This window comes from Ambystoma mexicanum, chromosome 3q (assembly GCF_040938575.1).
Source record: "Ambystoma mexicanum isolate Mex_15411 chromosome 3q, UKY_AmexF1_1, whole genome shotgun sequence".
NCBI classification, from domain to species: domain Eukaryota; kingdom Metazoa; phylum Chordata; class Amphibia; order Caudata; family Ambystomatidae; genus Ambystoma; species Ambystoma mexicanum.
The window spans coordinates 77,470,677-77,487,835 of NC_090926.1; the positions used below are offsets into that span (position 1 = coordinate 77,470,677).

The 17,159-nt window shown below is 49.3% G+C and overlaps 1 protein-coding gene and 1 non-coding gene across 2 annotated transcripts; both read left to right on the forward strand.

Moving 5' to 3' along the window:
• The first annotated feature begins 37 nt into the window (after nt 1-37).
• On the forward strand, nt 38-191 carry LOC138448141 (5.8S ribosomal RNA). The gene has a single exon (XR_011259994.1). It is a non-coding gene; the product is annotated as a 5.8S ribosomal RNA (ribosomal RNA).
• A 6,614-nt stretch (nt 192-6,805) lies between these two features.
• Nucleotides 6,806-7,165, forward strand: LOC138447937 (protein LDOC1-like). Its single transcript, XM_069604463.1, has one exon. It carries the CDS (start codon nt 6,806-6,808, stop codon nt 7,163-7,165), a length of 360 nt encoding a protein of 119 aa, XP_069460564.1.
• The last annotated feature ends 9,994 nt before the right edge of the window (nt 7,166-17,159 follow it).

Below are 17,159 nucleotides of genomic sequence, written 5' to 3' on the forward strand. Positions count from 1 at the left end.
CGGGCAGACGTCTGGAACCAAACAAAAAGTTGCCTGTGACTCTTGGCGGTGGATCACTCGGCTCGCGCGTCGATGAAGAACGCAGCTAGCTGCGAGAATTAGTGTGAATTGCAGGACACATTGATCATCGACACTTCGAACGCACCTTGCGGCCCCGGGTTCCTCCCGGGGCTACGCCTGTCTGAGGGTCGCTTGAACGTCAATCACCCCGGGGTCCCCTCCCCGGGGGACGGCTGGGGCTGTCGCAGGGACCCCGTTCCCTTCGTCCCCCTAAGGTCAGACCCCGATCAGCACTGGCGCGGGATCCCTCTGGACCCAGCCGCGCAGGTCCCGGCGGCGGGAGGTGGCGGCGGGCCTTGAAAAAGCCCGGCGCGCCTCCGCCCCCGCCCCGGGGCACTGGGCCGTGCCGCGTGTGGCTGTCTGTGGTGTCCCACGGCTGCCGGTGCGGGACGGCCCCGGAGCGTGGGCCCGGCGACCAGGCGGCTCCTCGGCCTCAGCGGATCGGGAAAGCGCACGATCGGCTGCTGCCGGAAGGCGCGGGGCTGTGCCAGGGGCTAACCACCCCTGCACGGCCCCGGGCCCGAGGCGGTGCTGCCCCACGGAGCTCACGCGGCTCCCTCGACTACGACCTCAGGTCAGACATGGCGACCCGCTGAATTTAAGCATATTACTAAGCGGAGGAAAAGAAACTAACCAGGATTCCCTCAGTAACGGCGAGTGAAGAGGGAAGAGCCCAGCGCCGAATCCCCGTCCGGCGGCGGGCGCGGGAAATGTGGCATACAGAAGACCGACTCCCCGGCGTCGATCAGGGGGCCCAAGTCCTTCTGATCGAGGCTCACCCCGTGGACGGTGTTAGGCCGGTAGCGGCCCCCGGCACGCCGGGATCGGGTCTTCTCGGAGTCGGGTTGCTTGGGAAAGCAGGTGGTAAACTCCATCTAAGGCTAAATACGGGCGCGAGACCGAAAGCCAACAAGTACCGTAAGGGAAAGTTGAAAAGAACTTTGAAGAGAGAGTTCAAGAGGGCGTGAAACCGTCGAGAGGTAAACGGGTGGGGTCCGTGCAGTCCGCCCGGAGGATTCAACACGGCGGGCAGGTCGGTCGCCCGGAACGGCGGATCCCCTCGCGGGACCGCTGCCCGGGCGCACCCGGCCCCCGCAGGGCGCTTTTCCTCCATGGCTTCACTGATGAAGCTCTTTCCGTTGTTTGGGCACACGCGAGAACAGACTCCTTCCCATCATTTAGCTGAATAGGGAGGAACAGATGTTCTCTAGATTTCTGAATGTCAGCTAAGCTTTGAGCTGGTTTTTCATCACTTTTGACCACAGGATTTGGATTTTTCAGATTGGGATTTGGTATAAAATGTCAAAGTATTTCCTTCCAGTGTGGAATGCCACTTGAAACCGGAAGGAAGGTTGATGTCAGGTATTTGATTATTTTGGAAATGAAACTCAATGTGATCAGATTTTTGTTCAACCATGTGCCATGTGCCATTTAATCTAACACGGTTGACACTTTGTTTTTAATTTTGTTGGTTGGTTAGTCTGAGTCCAGAGGACCTTGTTCACACAGTCTATTAGGGGAGACAACCTGCGAAGGATGTCATTCACGACTATGACCGGGTGTGTCACCTTATCTCACCCAATTTTAATTTCCAGCTCTGCAGTCCCCTCGACAGGAATTTAATTCCCGTCCAAGTTCTGAAGTTGTCCAGGAAGAGGGGTGAGAGGGTTCTGGTGTCTCTCCCCCCTTCCTGAATTTAGCTGCTCAAAGGCCCTTCTGGACAGAAGAGTGGCCTGGGATCCAGTATCCACCAGTGCTGAAAATGCACATTGCCCTTGCACTCGGACGGGGGCGTAGAATCTACCTTCTTTCTCCTCCAAGGGGCAAAGGTAATGAGCATTTTGGGCAAGCTGGGCGTTCAATTTCTTTATTTTGGACTCCGACACTGTGGGATTTTGGTCAGTGTTCTGTGCCAGAGCCTGGGAACAAAAATGTGGCATCCTGCAATATGTGGGATTTTGGAATCCCCTTTTCCCTTTAGCTTTGTGCTGTTCCCCTTTACCTGGTGGTGGTCACTAGAACCAGTTTGTGGGGAGGATCCCTCCATTAATATTTTGTTCTCAGGATGACAATTCTGGGGTTCAGAGATGGGTGACTCTGAATCAGTCCCCACACCCACCCAGTCTTCATTCAGGACCCATTTATCTTTGGGAGGAACTCCCCCATCCCTGAAGGAGAAGATTGTCTTCCCAGAATCTTCTAAGGATTCTTCCCCTTCAAACTGGAGGACGCTGACTTCCTCCACAAAATGGGTCTTTTTGATTTCTTTGTTTCTCCTACCCACCCTCTGTCCCCTTGGTTGCAGATTTTCGGGGGTAAGAGATTTTAGTTCCGGTTCCAAGGTGTCCAGGGGCCTTTCACGGGTGAGGATGGAAGCTTCCTCTAGGGCTTTGCACCCCCTTTCCTCCCGTGCTTCCTCCTCTGGAACCGGTGGGTTGTCGGGGTTCTCTACCTGTCTTTGTTCCGGGGTGCCAGACCCTTGGTTTGCGGGGTTCTGGGCCGCCATGTTCATCTGATGGTTCTGCAGAGCCCGCAACATGTGACTCAGAACCTGTGCCCCCCTTCCTCATATGGCCATACCATATGTTATCCGCTGCAGAGCCAGGTGCATTCATTGTGGGATATAAACACCCTAGGGATGCCAGAAGCAAGGGGATGAGAGAGCAGATGTAGCAATATCCTACAGATCTCTCTCTGCCCACCTTCCTCATATGGCCAAACCATATGTTATCCGCTGCAGAACCATGTGCATTCATTGTGGGATATAAACACCCTAGGGATGCCAGAAGCAAGGGGATGACAGAGCAGATGTAGCAATATCCTACAGATCTCTCTCTGCCCACCTTCGTCACATGGCCATATCATATCTTATCCGCTGCAAAGCCATGTCCATTAATTGTTTGTTTGTTTGTTTATTTATAGGGCGCCAGAAAACCCTTGGGTAGCTGGGCGCACATAATAACAAGAATGCTAAGAACTTGGTTACAGGTTGCAGCTATACAGATAACATAAATTGTGTGCAGTAATTACATTATATACATTCTTTACATGTAAAGGTAGCATCTTATATACAGTAAATACATTATGTATGTTATGCATGTGAGAGTAGAGGGTACAATGTCATCAGGTCGCAATGCACAGGGTTATAAGTTTCAGGAGTCATTGCGTTGAAGCCAGGTGCGGTTATGGTGCCTGAAGCTGTTGTAAGGCTGGTCCCTTCTTAGTTCAACTGGTAGGGCGTTCCAGTACTGAGCTGCTTGCACAGGGAAGCTATTGCCTCCTGTTTTTTTAGTCGGAATCTGGGGGTTTGAAGGCAGAAGGAGTTGGCTGTTCTGGTTGGTTTTGCAGCAGTTTTTCTTATTATTCTATCCCTGAGGTAGGTGCGGGCTGCATTGTGCAAACATTTGAATGTTAGTGTAACAATTTTGAAGGTGATCCTATCGCTGATTTTTAGCCAGTTGTAGTTTCTACGCACATTCGAAATGTGCTCTCTGGCTGGGAGATTCAGGGCCGTTCTGAGCGCGTTATTTTGTAGGGTTTGAAGTTTATTGATGATGTTTTTATTTGCGCCTGCATAAAGTGCATTGCAGTAATCCAGTTTTGAGAGGATTAGTGCGTTGGATAGGATAATGCAGCTGGCTGGTGAGAGGAAGGGCCTGCATGCTTTAAAAAAAATAACCGGTGTAGGCGGTGGATGAGGCCAGGGAGTTCACTTGTTTCCTCAGGGACAAAGTGGAATCCAGATAGAAACCAAGGGTTTTCACCTCTTTGGCGACGGGGATTATGTTACCGTCGATATTGAAGGAGCTGTAGTTGGGGTCGAGTTTTTTTAGATTATTGGGTGAGCCTAGAATAAGGATCTCTGTTTTTTCGTCATTCAGGCAGAGGCCATGGGTTGCTATCCATGCCTGAATGAGGGTGTAGATTTTGTTTACTAAAGCTGTATCCGTAGTGAAATTGCCCGAAAGGGGGATGAGGATCTGGGTGTCGTCTGCATAATTTGTGTAGGTGACACCCAGTCTGTCCAATTTGTCGAATAGAGGTTTAGTAAAGATATTGTACATCGTTGGTGAGACACAGGAGCCCTGTGGGACTCCACATGTTGTCTGGATAGGGTCTGCAGAGTTTAAGGTGGAGAAGACTTGCATGCTTCTGTTGTCCAGAAAGGATTGGACTCAGGCTATAGCTTCACTTGAGAAGTGGGCGGCTGACGCTAGGTGTTTGCAGAGTACTGCATGGTCCACTAGGTCAAAGGCCGCCGAAAGATCAAAGAGGAGTAGCATAGCTGTGTTTCCTTTATCGTTAAGCTCGTCGATTTGGGCTTTCAGATCTATTAGAGCGGTCTCAGTGCCTTGCTGCGGTCTGAAGTCTGATTGACGAGTGCCGAGGAGTTGATTAGTCTCCAGATATTTTTGGATTTGGAGATAGGACACTCTGTCAATTATCTTCAGGATGAAAGGGACAGTGGTGATGGGCCTATAGTTGGTGGGGCTGGAGGGGTCTAAGGTTTGTTTTTTAAGCAGGGGGAGAACCCAAGACTCTTTTAAGCTGCTTGGGACGGTGCTAGATGAGAAGGATGCATTGATGAGTTTAGTAACGAAGGGGGCTAGGTCTCTGGCAGCATCCTTGATTATCTGGGCCGGGCAGTGATCGCCTTTGCAATTGGAAGGTTTTAGTGAGGCAATGATTTTTTCAGTTTCATGAGTGGAGACTTTAGAGAATTTGAAGGGTGTTAGGCTAGGTTTGCGCGAGGGCGTGGGTGTACTGGGATTTTCACTAAGAGGGAGCAAGGCTTTTTTATAGCAATTTTTGATTGTTATGGTTTTACTTTATTTGCGAGGGCATTTTGGATATTAGTACACCATTGCTTGTCTTGGGTACGTTATTGGGTGGTGGTATGGGAGATTGGAGTTCTCACAAAATTGCAAATAGTTCCTTTGTGTTGGAGCATGCTTTGGAGATTCGGTCATTATAGACTTCTTTTTTAGCTTGAATGATAGCTTTCTTGTAATTCGTAGCGCATAGTTTAAGTTTAAGTGCATTTTCAGTTGTAGGGGAGCGTTGCCATACAGTTTCAAGCTTCCTTTTTTCCAATCTCAATTCTTTTAGATGGGGGGTGAACCACGTATTGAGGTGGGATAGTTGTTTACTTTTACGGTTTTTCAGTGGGGCAACGGTGTCCATGGCTATGGCCATGGTGTCGTATATTTTAACCAACGTGTCTGGGTCAGAATGGAATGGCAAGGCGTTGATAGTTGGGAGGAGCAGGGGTAGGATATTGTCTGGTGTGATGTTTTTTCTGGATCTAGTAGGAACAGATGGTGCCATTGTTTTTTCAATTCTGGGCATCATGTTAAGTGTTAAGTTGAAATTGATGAGGGAGTGGTCAGTCCACGGCTGGGGTGTAATTTTGGTGATAGTAGTAGGGCAGTTGGAGGTGGCTATCCAATCTAGTATTTTCCCTTTGTCATGGGTGGGGGTGAGAACTTTTTGGGTGAGGCCATGCCCTTCAAGCATGGTAGCAATAGTTTGCGCTTGTTTGTCATTACGGTCGTTAAAACCTAGGTTGAGGTCGCCAAGGATCATTATCTGGGATAATTTTTTTGTATTGCTCGCTTAGAGGCTGGATAATTCCTCTTCGAATAGGCCTAAGGGCCCTGGTGGCCTGTAAATGAGGTAGATAGTTAGGGTTTGGCATGGGGATATCGGTAATTTAGCGGCCAGGAGTTCGCAGGATTTTAAGGTGGGCAGTGTTGTAAACCTTACATTCAGGTTGGATTTGGCAATGATGGCTAAGCCACACCCTCTGGCTGTCATCCGCCAGGCCGGCCGCAGCCGAGATTGTTGGTTGCTTCCGCATTGGAGCTGGAGACGCAGAGGTAGGGTTTAGTCCCTTCTTTGTTTCCGCATCTCCAGCGATGCAGCGCAGTGCGGCCGGTCGTATTTTAGGCCCCGCCTTCCGGCACGACGCTGCGTTGCAACCCTCCTTTGGATGTTTTCCTGCTTCCGGGTTAACATGCTGTGTTGTTTCTGTCCTCCGGCTTCGGCTTTCTTCTGGAAACTTTCCTTACCTGTGCTGGTCTGTGCCTCTGCTTCCGGCAATTCTCTCTGGATTCTCGCAGTCGGCACCTTCCTTCCCTGCTACGCGGAGCAGGGCTCTGCTGGTCTCTCTCCCTCTCTCTCCGCTACGGCACCCGCCGCTTGTTTCCTTTTTTCTCCTCCTTACTCCATTCTCCTTCCCTCTCCTTTCCTGGCCTCTCAGCTTATCCTGGAGGCCTCTGCCTCATCCAGCGGTACCATTTCCAAGTCCAGCCTTCCTTCCTGCCTCATACTGGTCGTATCTTCCCGGACTCTGCTACTCCTGCACTCCTGGCATCTGGACTATCCCTTCGCTACAGACACTGTGCTCTGCCTCGGATTCGACCTTTGCCAACGGTCCATACTGACATCTGGATTGAAGAGCGTCACGGCTCTACTGCAGGGTTTTTTCCCCTTTGGGGGTTTTTCCCTGATTTCTGGCTTGATTCCGAAAGGGAGTCACGGGCCAGCTGTTTAAACAGCCGTCACTGTGGCTTCCCTCCGTGACAAGTACCATCTTCCCAAGAAACAGAAGGACTACCTTGCGAGACGGCACCTGCAAGAGCTTGACACTTCCAGCAGCTCAGGTGAGGGGAGTGTGTGTACTGGGGAGGCCGAGGTCGGGGTGCATACTAGGTCACAGATTGCAACGCCTAAAGGAATCACGATGTCGGCGGAGGATCAAGTCCAAGAGTTATGGAAGGCGTTCCAAGCAATGTCTCAGGAGCTACAAGGGGTAAAGACCGAGAACGCTCTGCTAAAACAGATGGTCTCCGCTAGAGAACCCGCTCCCCCGGAATTGCCATCCATGGCACTATCCTCCGGAAAATTTGATGGCTCTCCCATGAAGGTGAAGGAGTTTCTAGAAGCATGCATGGTGTATTTCACCTTCCGCCCTCGCACTTTTGCCACTGATCAAGCCCGAGTGGGCTTTCCGATTCCGAATATGACAGGAAACGCACTATCCTGGGTTACTCCGCTAGTGACCAGTGGTAACGCCATCTTACAGGATTTCTCGGCGTTTTAGGATTTACTAAAACAGACATTTGAACACCCGGAATTATCGTTTACTGCTTGTGAAGATTTGCTGGACGTCAAACATGGCTCCCTGGATGTCTTGTCCTAGATCTCAACCTTCAAAACATTGCCGGCCGGAGCAGGATGGCCCAAATCCGCACAATACGCCATCTTCAGAAGGGGTTTGAAGGAAGAAATTAAGGATGAGCTTGCGAGGTCCCCTCGTTCACCCACATTCGCGGATCTGCTTGCTGCGGCCCTTCACATAGAATATCGCCTCCAAGAAAGGAGAGCTGAACGTCGCAAACAAAAAGGCCTTGGTTATCTTCCAGAACCCCTTGCACACTCTTCCCCTGGGCGTTCCACAGTCTCTCTGATGGATGAACCGATGCAGATCGGTACCACCCAAGCACCCCTGACCTCAGCTGAAAGACATCGCAGACGGGAGAAAGGTCTGTGTGCCTAATGTGGCTCGGACCAACACCTTCTTAAGGACTGCACAGAACTGCCAAGCAAGAGGTCGGGAAACGGTCCCCCTCGGCGTCAGTAGGGGCAGACGACCGAGGGTCTCCAAACGTTTCTTCTCGTCCCTATGTCTCCCTCTCGGTTTCCTCACCTGAGTCGCAGGACGACTCCAGACTTATGGTGATTCCGGTACTTCTTGACTTGGACGCCCCGACAAATTATGACCCTAGCTCTACTGGATTGCGGTGCGGCGGGCAACTTCGTCGACACCCTGTGGGCAGACCGAGTGGGTCTACGCCGGATACAGCAGAAGGAGGGTCAGAAGGTTGAAGGTGTGGATGGGTCCCCTTTATCCTCTGGCCCCATTACCCAAACCACAGAGGAGCTAGCCTTGACGATAGACCATCACAAGAAAGTCTTACGTTTCGACATCATTAGGGCTGTCCACTTTCCTATCATTTTCGGTATCCCATGGCTCTTCCGGCATAACCCCAGAATAAATTGGACTGAGAATCAGCTAAGTTTTGATTCTTCGTATTGCCGTAACCAATGTTTCTCACTGGAAAGTCGGGGAGACCTCCAACCGGTTAAGATCTCTTCCAACCATCACATAGGAGTTCATGCTTTACCCAACTTCTGTTCAGGATTCGCAGAGGTGTTTCAGGAATACATTCACGCTAAATTGCCGCCTCACCGGCCAGAAGACTGTACCATCGACCTGGAAGCCAACGCTTTGGTGCCATTCGGACGGATGTTCTCTCTCACACAGACGGAGAGACAGGTTCTTCGGAAATACTTAGACACCAATTTGGAGAACGGTCTGATTCAACCCTCGAAATCGCCGGCTGGAGCACCACTATTCTTTATCAAGAAGAGAGACTCTACCGATCTTAGGCCCTGTATAGACTACCGGGGCCTAAACAAGGTTACTGTTTGTGATAGATATCCCATGTCCCTCATCACGGACATCATTGAGGTGGTACAGGGAGCCAAAGTATTTACCAAGCTGGATCTCCGGAACGCCTACCATCTGCTGCGAGTCGCAGAAGGAGATGAGTGGAAAACCGCATTCCGGACCCCTCTAGGATTGTTTGAATACCGAGTTATGCCGTTTGGATTGGTGAATGCCCCAGCGGCATTCCAGAGGTTTATGGACAGAATGTTTTCCGACATGCTCATGATATCGGTCGTCATCTATCTGGATGACATTTTGGTGTTCTCCCCTAACATGACCGAACACATTGAGCAGGTCAGACTGGTACTAGAACGCCTTCGGAAGAATCATCTACTCGTTAAAGCAGAAAAATGCAGATTCGCTGAACCTTCTGTGCAATACCTGGGTTATGTCCTGTCTGAGAGAGGGATAGCCATGGACCAAGATATGGTGAATGCCATACTGGATTGGCCAGCCCCCACTTCTGTCCGGGAAGTGCAGCGGTTCTTAGGACTTGCAAACTACTACAGGAGATACATCACAAACTTTTCAGAGGTGGTGTTTCCCATCACCAGATTGCTTAAAAAAGAAGCCTACCCTTTTTCTTGGTCTGCCGCGGCGGATCAGAGTTTCTGCAGTCTCAAAAGCCTTTTTTGCTCGGCCCCGATTCTGCAACATCCGGATCAGACACTACCATTCATTCTGGAGACGGACGCATCCGCCATAGCCATTGGGGCTGTGCTACTTCAAACTATTCAAGGAGTTTAACACCCGGTGGCCTACCTATCTAAGACGCTCTCACCCAGCCAACTCAACTACTCCGTTCTCGAAAAAGAGTTGCTTGACATGAAGTCGGCCTGTGATGAATGGCGGCATCTCCTTATGGGGGCAAGACAGCCATTCCTCATTCGTACGGATCAGAAAAATCTGAAGGCTTTACAGGAGATGGAATGTTCGAACTCCAGACAGGCAAGATGGGCATACCTGTTCTCGCAATACGACTTTCGGATCACCTATATTCCTGGGTCACTCAATCGTCTGGCTGATGCCTTGTCTTGCAAGGACTCCCACACTAAAAGAGCGACAATCAAGGTCGAGCCCATGTTCCACAGGAATCAGATACTGGCCGCGGTGGGTTCTTTTCTCCAAGAGGTTAAGGCCACAGTCATGCAGAAGATACCCCATCTCTCCTTCCGCTCCGATTCCCCTTTTCAAATGAAGGACGGCTGGGTGTTCTATAAGGGGAAGTGGTACATCCCAGAAGGTTCCCTACGCAACAAGGTGTTGAGATGGTGTCATGATTCCCGCATGGGAGGGCACAGAAGTGGCGACAGAACACTTGAACTAATCTCAAGGTCGTTCCTCTGGCCCAATATCAGAAGGGAGGTGCTGGATTATGTTAAAACATGTCCCATTTGTGCCAGGACCAAGTATGCCTCAGGCAAACCCCTCAGACTCCTTACCCAAGTAGAGTTGCCAACTCGCCCGTGGGGACTCATTTCCACTGATTTTATCGTGGATCTTCCCGAATCCGAAGCTTGTACCTGTATCATGGTAACGGTGGACGCCTTTTCTAAATTGGCTCATTTTTCCCCCTTAGCGGGTCTCCCCACCGCAACCAAGATGGCAGAGGTGTTTGCCCGAGACATTTTCAGATTACACGGTTTACCTGACAGAATAATCTCGGATCGAGGGAGTCAGTATGTCTCAAAGTTCTGGTCGGCCTTGTGCACCCTACTGGGGATAGAAAGGGCTCTTTCTTCAGGTTTCCATCCGCAATCCAACGGCCAGACGGAGCGACTCAACGCAACTCTTGAGCAGTACCTGCAATGCTTCATTTCCAGACATCAGGACAACTGGGTCTCCCTACTTCCTACGGCAGAGTTTTCTTACAATAACTCTAAGCACTCTGCCACAAGTCTCTCCCCATTTTATTGTACCTACAGGGTCCATCCCAGATTCCTAATTTCGGAGGTGCCTTTGTTCTCGAATTCTCCGACGGCAGAAGAGGTTTTGAGGAATATTAAAGAGGCTCAGTCCATCGCTTTGCTTAGCCTGGAAGACAGAATAACGCTAGTGCTGACAAACACCAAAGAGCGTTCCCGTCCTGGAAACCAGGGGACAAAGTGTGGTTGTCGACCAGGTTTCTTCCCAGGTGGACGAGACCTTCCAAACTTTCACCTCACTTCCTGGGTCCTTTTTCTATTCTCTCTAGGGTTTATCCTGTGGCCTATCGCTTGAGACTCTCCCCGTCTCTTAAACGCATTCACCCTGTTTTTCATTCCTGTCTTCTCAAGGCCTACTTCCCTGATCCACATCCCCGGACTCCCTTCCGGCAGTCTCCGGCTCCTGCCTCCACTCAGGAGGAGTATGAAGTTTCTGCCATGAGGGATTCTCGGTATAACCGAGGATGTTCGGAATATCTCCTGTCATGGAAGGGGTACCCTGAGTCGGAGGACTCCTGGGAGCCAGCTTCACAGGTACATGCCCCTCGCTTGCTTGCCAAATTCCATCGCCTCCACCGGGGGAAGCCGCGATGGTTGCGATTCAGGGAGGGGCATACTGTCATCCGCCAGGCCGGCCGCAGCCGAGATTGGCGGTTGCTTCCGCGTTGGAGCTGGAGACGTAGAGGTAGTGTTTAGTCCCTTCTTTGTTTCCGCGTCTCCAGCGATGCAGCGCAGTGCGGCCGGTCATATTTTAGGCCCCGCCTTCCGGCACAACGCTGCGTTGCAACCCTCCTTTGGATGTTTTCCTGCTTCTGGGTTAACACGCTGTGTTGTTTCTGTCCTCCGGCTTCGGCTTTCTTACGGAAACTTTCCTTACCTGTGCTGGTCTCTGCCTCTGCTTCCCGCAAATCTCTCTGGATTCTCGCAGTCGGCACCTTCCTTCCCTGCTACGCGGAGCAGGGCTCTGCTGGTCTCTCTCCCTCTCTCTCCGCTGCGGCACCCGCCGCTTGTTTCCTTTTTTCTCCTCTTTACTCCATTCTCCTTCCCTCTCCTTTCCTGGCCTCTCAGCTTATCCTGGAGGCTTCTGCCTCATCCAGCGGTACCATTTCCAGGTCCAGCCTTCCTTCCTGCCTCATACTGGTCGTATCTTCCCAGACTCTGCTACTCCTGCACTCCTGGCATCTGGACTATCCCTTCGCTACAGACACTGTGCTCTGCCTCGGATTCGACCTTTGCCATCGCTCCATACTGACATCTGGATTGAAGAGCGTCACGGCTCTACTGCAGGGTTTTTTCCCCTTTGGGGGTTTTTCCCTGATTTCTGGCTTGATTCCGGAAGGGAGTCACGGGACAGCTGTTTAAACAGCCGTCACTGTGGCTTCCCTCCGTGACAAGCACCATCTTCCCAAGAAACAGAAGGACTACCTCGCGAGACGGCACCTGCAAGAGCTTGACACTTCCAGCAGCTCAGGTGAGGGGAGTGTGTGTACTGGGGAGGCCGAGGTCGGGGTGCATACTAGGTCACACTGCCGTTAGGGCGGTCTAGTCTTAGTAGTTGGTACTCTTTGGGTATTGCTAGGGAGAGGGCTGGACCTGCTGCGTCATGTAGCCAGGTTTCTGCGACTGCTAGGAGGACAAGGTTATCGAAGGTAAGGAAGTCGGCTATTTCAGTGGCGTGGTCCACGACTGATCTAGCATTGATCAGTGCTCCTGTAATGGAGGTTGTTTTAGGTAGATAGTTGGTGTTAGAGGTAACCGGGGTAGGTTCTTTCATTGAGGTGCTAGCAGGTAGTTGAGGGTTAGGTTGCATTGAGCTCTTAGTCTGGTTTTTGGGGATGGTGCGGCGGTTCAAATAGGTGTTGCTGGGTGGCTGCGGTTTGTAGAGGCTGGAGAGTCTAGCGCAAAGCCTAGAGTTTCTGTGGAGAGTAGGTCAGGGTGCATGTTTAAATTGGTCCACAGTTGCCGTTAAAAAATGCAGTAGCAGCAGTGGGGCGTATGTTAATAGAGGCGTGCTAAGATGCATTCTGTTGGCGTAGAGGATTTGTACTATATACGTGTCATATAGATAGGTGGGTTAAGAGCGCAAAATTCCAAGGCAGGTATGGCCACAGTCACAGATATGGCTATTTGTAGCAATCATAGGGGCAAGAGCAAGCTTAAGCAATGTGCTATTTTAACTGTAAACACATCTAGGTTTTATTTCAGCATATGCAGCAAGATTAGCGTTATATCTACACATGTTTTGTTTGTTTGTTTATTAATTTGTTAAGCGCACCAGACTCGTGAGTAAAAGGGCGCAGTGATATGGAGATGCAAAACGTACATAGTTGCGTATACACAGGTTACAATATTTACATAATAGCAAGATATACAGTTTTTACATGAATGCAGGATATATACAATGTACAAAATAGGATGAAGAAAGGAATAAAGAGTGAAATTAAATAAATGTTCAGTAGGCATTGTACAGAGGATAAGTGTGCCACATGGGCCCATTGTAGGATACTAGGCTCCCGGGTGGATCACAATGCACAAGGTCTTCAGAAATTAATGCAGAAGTAAAAATTAGTACAGTAGTCCGCTGTTACTGCGGGATGACCAAGTCACGAGGGAAGTGGGCAAGTCTTCTAAGAGTGGTGGGAGACTAAGGATCCATAGCAGTGATATGTTTTATTAAATTTTTCCTGAAATGTAAGTAGGGTTGGTCTGCTCTCAGCTCCTGGGGCAATGAATTACAACTTTTAGCTGCCTTAACAGTGAAGCTGTTCCCCCCCCGATGGTGGTGAGCTTATATTTAGGAATAGTCAGACAATTGGTGTTTCCAATTCTAGTAGGTCTGAGAGAAGTTCCTCTCTGGAGTTTATCTATGAGGTAGCTGGGGGCTGCGTTGTTAAGGGCTTTGTGTGTCAAGGAAAGCATTTTTAGCAGTATTTTGTTGCATGTGGATAGCCATTTATGTTGACGTCTCAAGGAAGAGATGTGAGTTTTCTTATTTATGCCTAGTGCTGCTGTTAGGGCATTGTTCTGAAGTGTTTGGAGCTTTTGGATGGTGGATTAATTGGCCCCACTGTAGAGGGCATTGCAGTAGTCTATTCTGGAGAGTATTAGAGCTCTAGCCAGGATCAGACAGCTATTGTCCGAGAGGAACGGTTTACCAGATTTGAGTAATTTGCAGGAGTAAGCCGTGGCCGAGGTAAGGGATTTGACCAGTTTATCAAAGGACAGTGTGGAATCCAAGTAGAATCCAAGGGTTTTTACTTCCTTGGAAACTTTAATAGTATTACTGTCAATATTGAATGATGAGTATTCTTGGCCTAATTTTTTAATATTGGCCTGCGAACCCAGAATTATAAGTTCAGTCTTATCATCATTCAAGCATAGGCCATAAGTGGCCATCCATGCTTGGATGATAAGGGGAACTTTGTTCACTAAACCCATGTCCGTACCGTAATCCCCAGAAAGTGGGAGGAGAATCTGAGTATCACCTGCATAGTTAGTGTAGGTGATACCCAGCTGGTCCAGATCGTCGAACAGTGGCTTAGTGAAGATGTTGTAAAGGGTAGGTGAGATGCAGGACCCTTGGGGAACACCGCATAAGATGGGTGTAGGGTCGGCAGCAGCTGAGGGTGAGAAGACTCTCATGGTTCTCTCACTCAGGAAGGACTCAATCCATTTGATGGCACCCGTGGAGAAGTGAGCTGCAGAATCAAGGTGCCGGCATAAGACCTTGTGGTTGACCAGATGAAATGCGGCCGAGAGGTCAAGTAGGAGCAAGAGTACTGTCCTTCCTTTGTCTCTCAACTCGTCTATTTGGGATTTTAGGTCAATTAGGGCTGTCTCTGTTCCGTGTAGTGGACGGAAACCAGATTGTCTGTTGCCTAGAAGTTTATGCAATTCCAAGTGTTTTTGAATTCGAATGTAGGCGGCTTTATCCAATATTTTTAGTAGAAATGGGACCGTGGTAATGGGCCGGTAGTTCGCAGAAATAAGAGGATCTAGTGTCTGTTTCATAAGGAGGGGTAACACCCAGGATTGTTTAAGGTTAGCAGGTATGGTACCTGTGGTAAATGAGGCATTTATCAGTTTAGTTATGAATGGGGAGAGTTCTCTGGCAGCATCTTTTATTAGCTGTGCTGGGCAGATATCGCCTTTACAGTTCGAGGGCTTCAAAGATAGGATGATTTTTTCTACCTCTATCGTAGACATTTTAGAAAAATGGAAGGTAGTGTTGTGTGCCGATGGTGACTCGTTAGGCAGGAGGGTGTTAGGTGAGTGCTGTAAGTTCAGAACTTCTTTTTTTTGTTGAATTTTATTCTGGAGTGTGTCAATTTTATTTGCTAAGGCATGTTGGATGTCTGTACACCAGGATTTGTCCTTAGTGCAGACATCAGGAATAATAATTGGGGACTCTAGTTCTTTGAGAATACAAAAAAGTTCTTTCAAATGTCAAATGTGGTTATGAGATAGCAGTTACAAGTGTGAAGAGCAGCCCTAAACGGCTTGCTAGTCTAAGCATAGGTACATCTAGATATCGTTTCAGTAGATGGAATCAAGAGGAACCAGAGTCATATCTACGCCTGGCAGACACAGTTACGGGGTATGTCCCAAGCATAGACTTTATCTATCTGTAGGCATATCTAGATTCAAATTACAGTGTGTAGGCATAAACACAATAACATCTAGGTTTGAATTTCAGTGTATGGTCATAAATACAATAGCAGCTAAATTCGAGTTTCAATATACCGGCATGAGAGTGTTACGAGCATGCAATGAAGTAAGGTACAGAACGTTGCACGGCTAAGGCAGCAATGACGAAATACAGAGTTAAAGCGGCAACAGCAACGTGAGAAGGACGCAGAGCAGTGTACTGTGGTGATCAGCAGCACTATAATGCAGAAGTATACAACACGGTAGCACAATAATGGTCCAAAGAGTCAGATGTAGGAGTACATCTGTGTTCAATTAATTAATCAGTTAATGGGTGCGCTTACCCCGGTTGCTGTACGATGTAGATTCGCTGGAGTGAGAAGAAGTGAGTTCAATGTTGTGGGTAACAATGGGCAGAGTAACAGGCCTTGGCCTCTGAACAGGCTTAGGACAGGCGCCTTTAACGCGGTGCCTTCGACGTTGGAGCCGGCTTCCGCCTACCGGTCAGCTGGTGGGCGGGATATAGGTGCTAGCGACCAATCAGCTACAGCTGCATCAGGATGCACAGATCGTGCCGCCATCATGGAGAGGCGTCGGTCGTGCAGATCACAATAGAATAAAAGTACATGCTCAGCACAAATGGTACGTTGGTTGGGAGTACTTCTTGCGCAGTTGTGCTTGGTGCGCCAAGCGGTGTGGCCAGGGATATTAATGGTGACATTAACGAATGAGGTAACCCAGCTCCAATTTGAGCCCTGGGCTTACCTCGAGTGCAGAAGGCCTCCGGGCTGCTCCGGCAGCACGTTTGCCCTGGGGAGAGCTCCTGCTCGATCCCTGGTGATGAACACGCAGACGGAGGAAGAATTATATGAACACCCTAGGGATGCCAGAGGCATGGGGCATGGGAGAGCAGATGTAGCAATATCCTACAGATCTCTGTCTGCCCACATTCCTCATATGGCCATACCATATGTTATCCGCTGCAGAACCATGTGCATTCATTGTGGGATATAAACACCGTAGGATGCCAAAGCATGGGGGATGAGAGAGCAGATGTAGCAATATCCTAGAGATTTCTGCCTGTCCACCTTCCTCGTATGGCCATACCATATATTATCCGCTGCAGAACCATGTGCATTGATTGTGGGATATAAACACCCCAGGGATGCCAGAAGCATGGGGATGGGAGAGCAGATGTAGCAATATCCTTCAGATCTCTCTCTGCCCACCTTCTTCACATGGCCATACCACATGTTATCCGCTGCAAAGCCATGTGCATTCATTGTGGGATATAAACACCCTAGGGATGCCAGAAGCATGGGGGATTAGGGAGCAGATGTAGCAATATCCTACAGATCTCTCTCTGCTCACCTTCCTCATATGGCCACACCATATGTTATCCACTGCAAAGCCATGTGCATTCATTGTGGGATATAAACACCCTAGGGATGCCAGAAGCATGGGGGATGAGAGAGCAGATGGCCATACCATATGTTATCCGCTGCAGAACCATGTGCATTAATTGTGGGATATAAACACCCTAGGGATGCCAGAAGCATGGGGGATGAGAGAGCAGATGTAGCAATATCCTACAGATCTCTGTCTGCCCACCTTCCTCATATGGCCATACCATATGTTATCTGCTGCAGAACCATGTGCATTAATTGTGGGATATAAACACCCTAGGGATGCCAGAAGCATGGGGAATGAGAGAGCAGATGTAGCAATATCCTACAGATCTCTCTCTGCCCACCTTCCTCATATGGCTATACCATATGTTATCCGCTGCAGAACAATGTGCATACATTGTGGAATCTAGTTCATCATCCCCAATATCAAAAAGATCCTTATCAACATTTCCTTTTCCACTTAACATTTTCTCCTTGGATTCCATAAAACTAGACCATTTTAAATGTTACGTATGTACACTGGTTGTCATCCTCAAACAATATGACAAAGACCATACAAATATTCATTTGAACACAATTTACAAGCTCAGACATTTATTTTCC

Bases quoted from the DNA above. Each gene is read 5' to 3' on its own strand.
- LOC138447937 (XM_069604463.1), top strand. From the start codon at position 6,806: ATGTCGGCGGAGGATCAAGTCCAAGAGTTATGGAAGGCGTTCCAAGCA.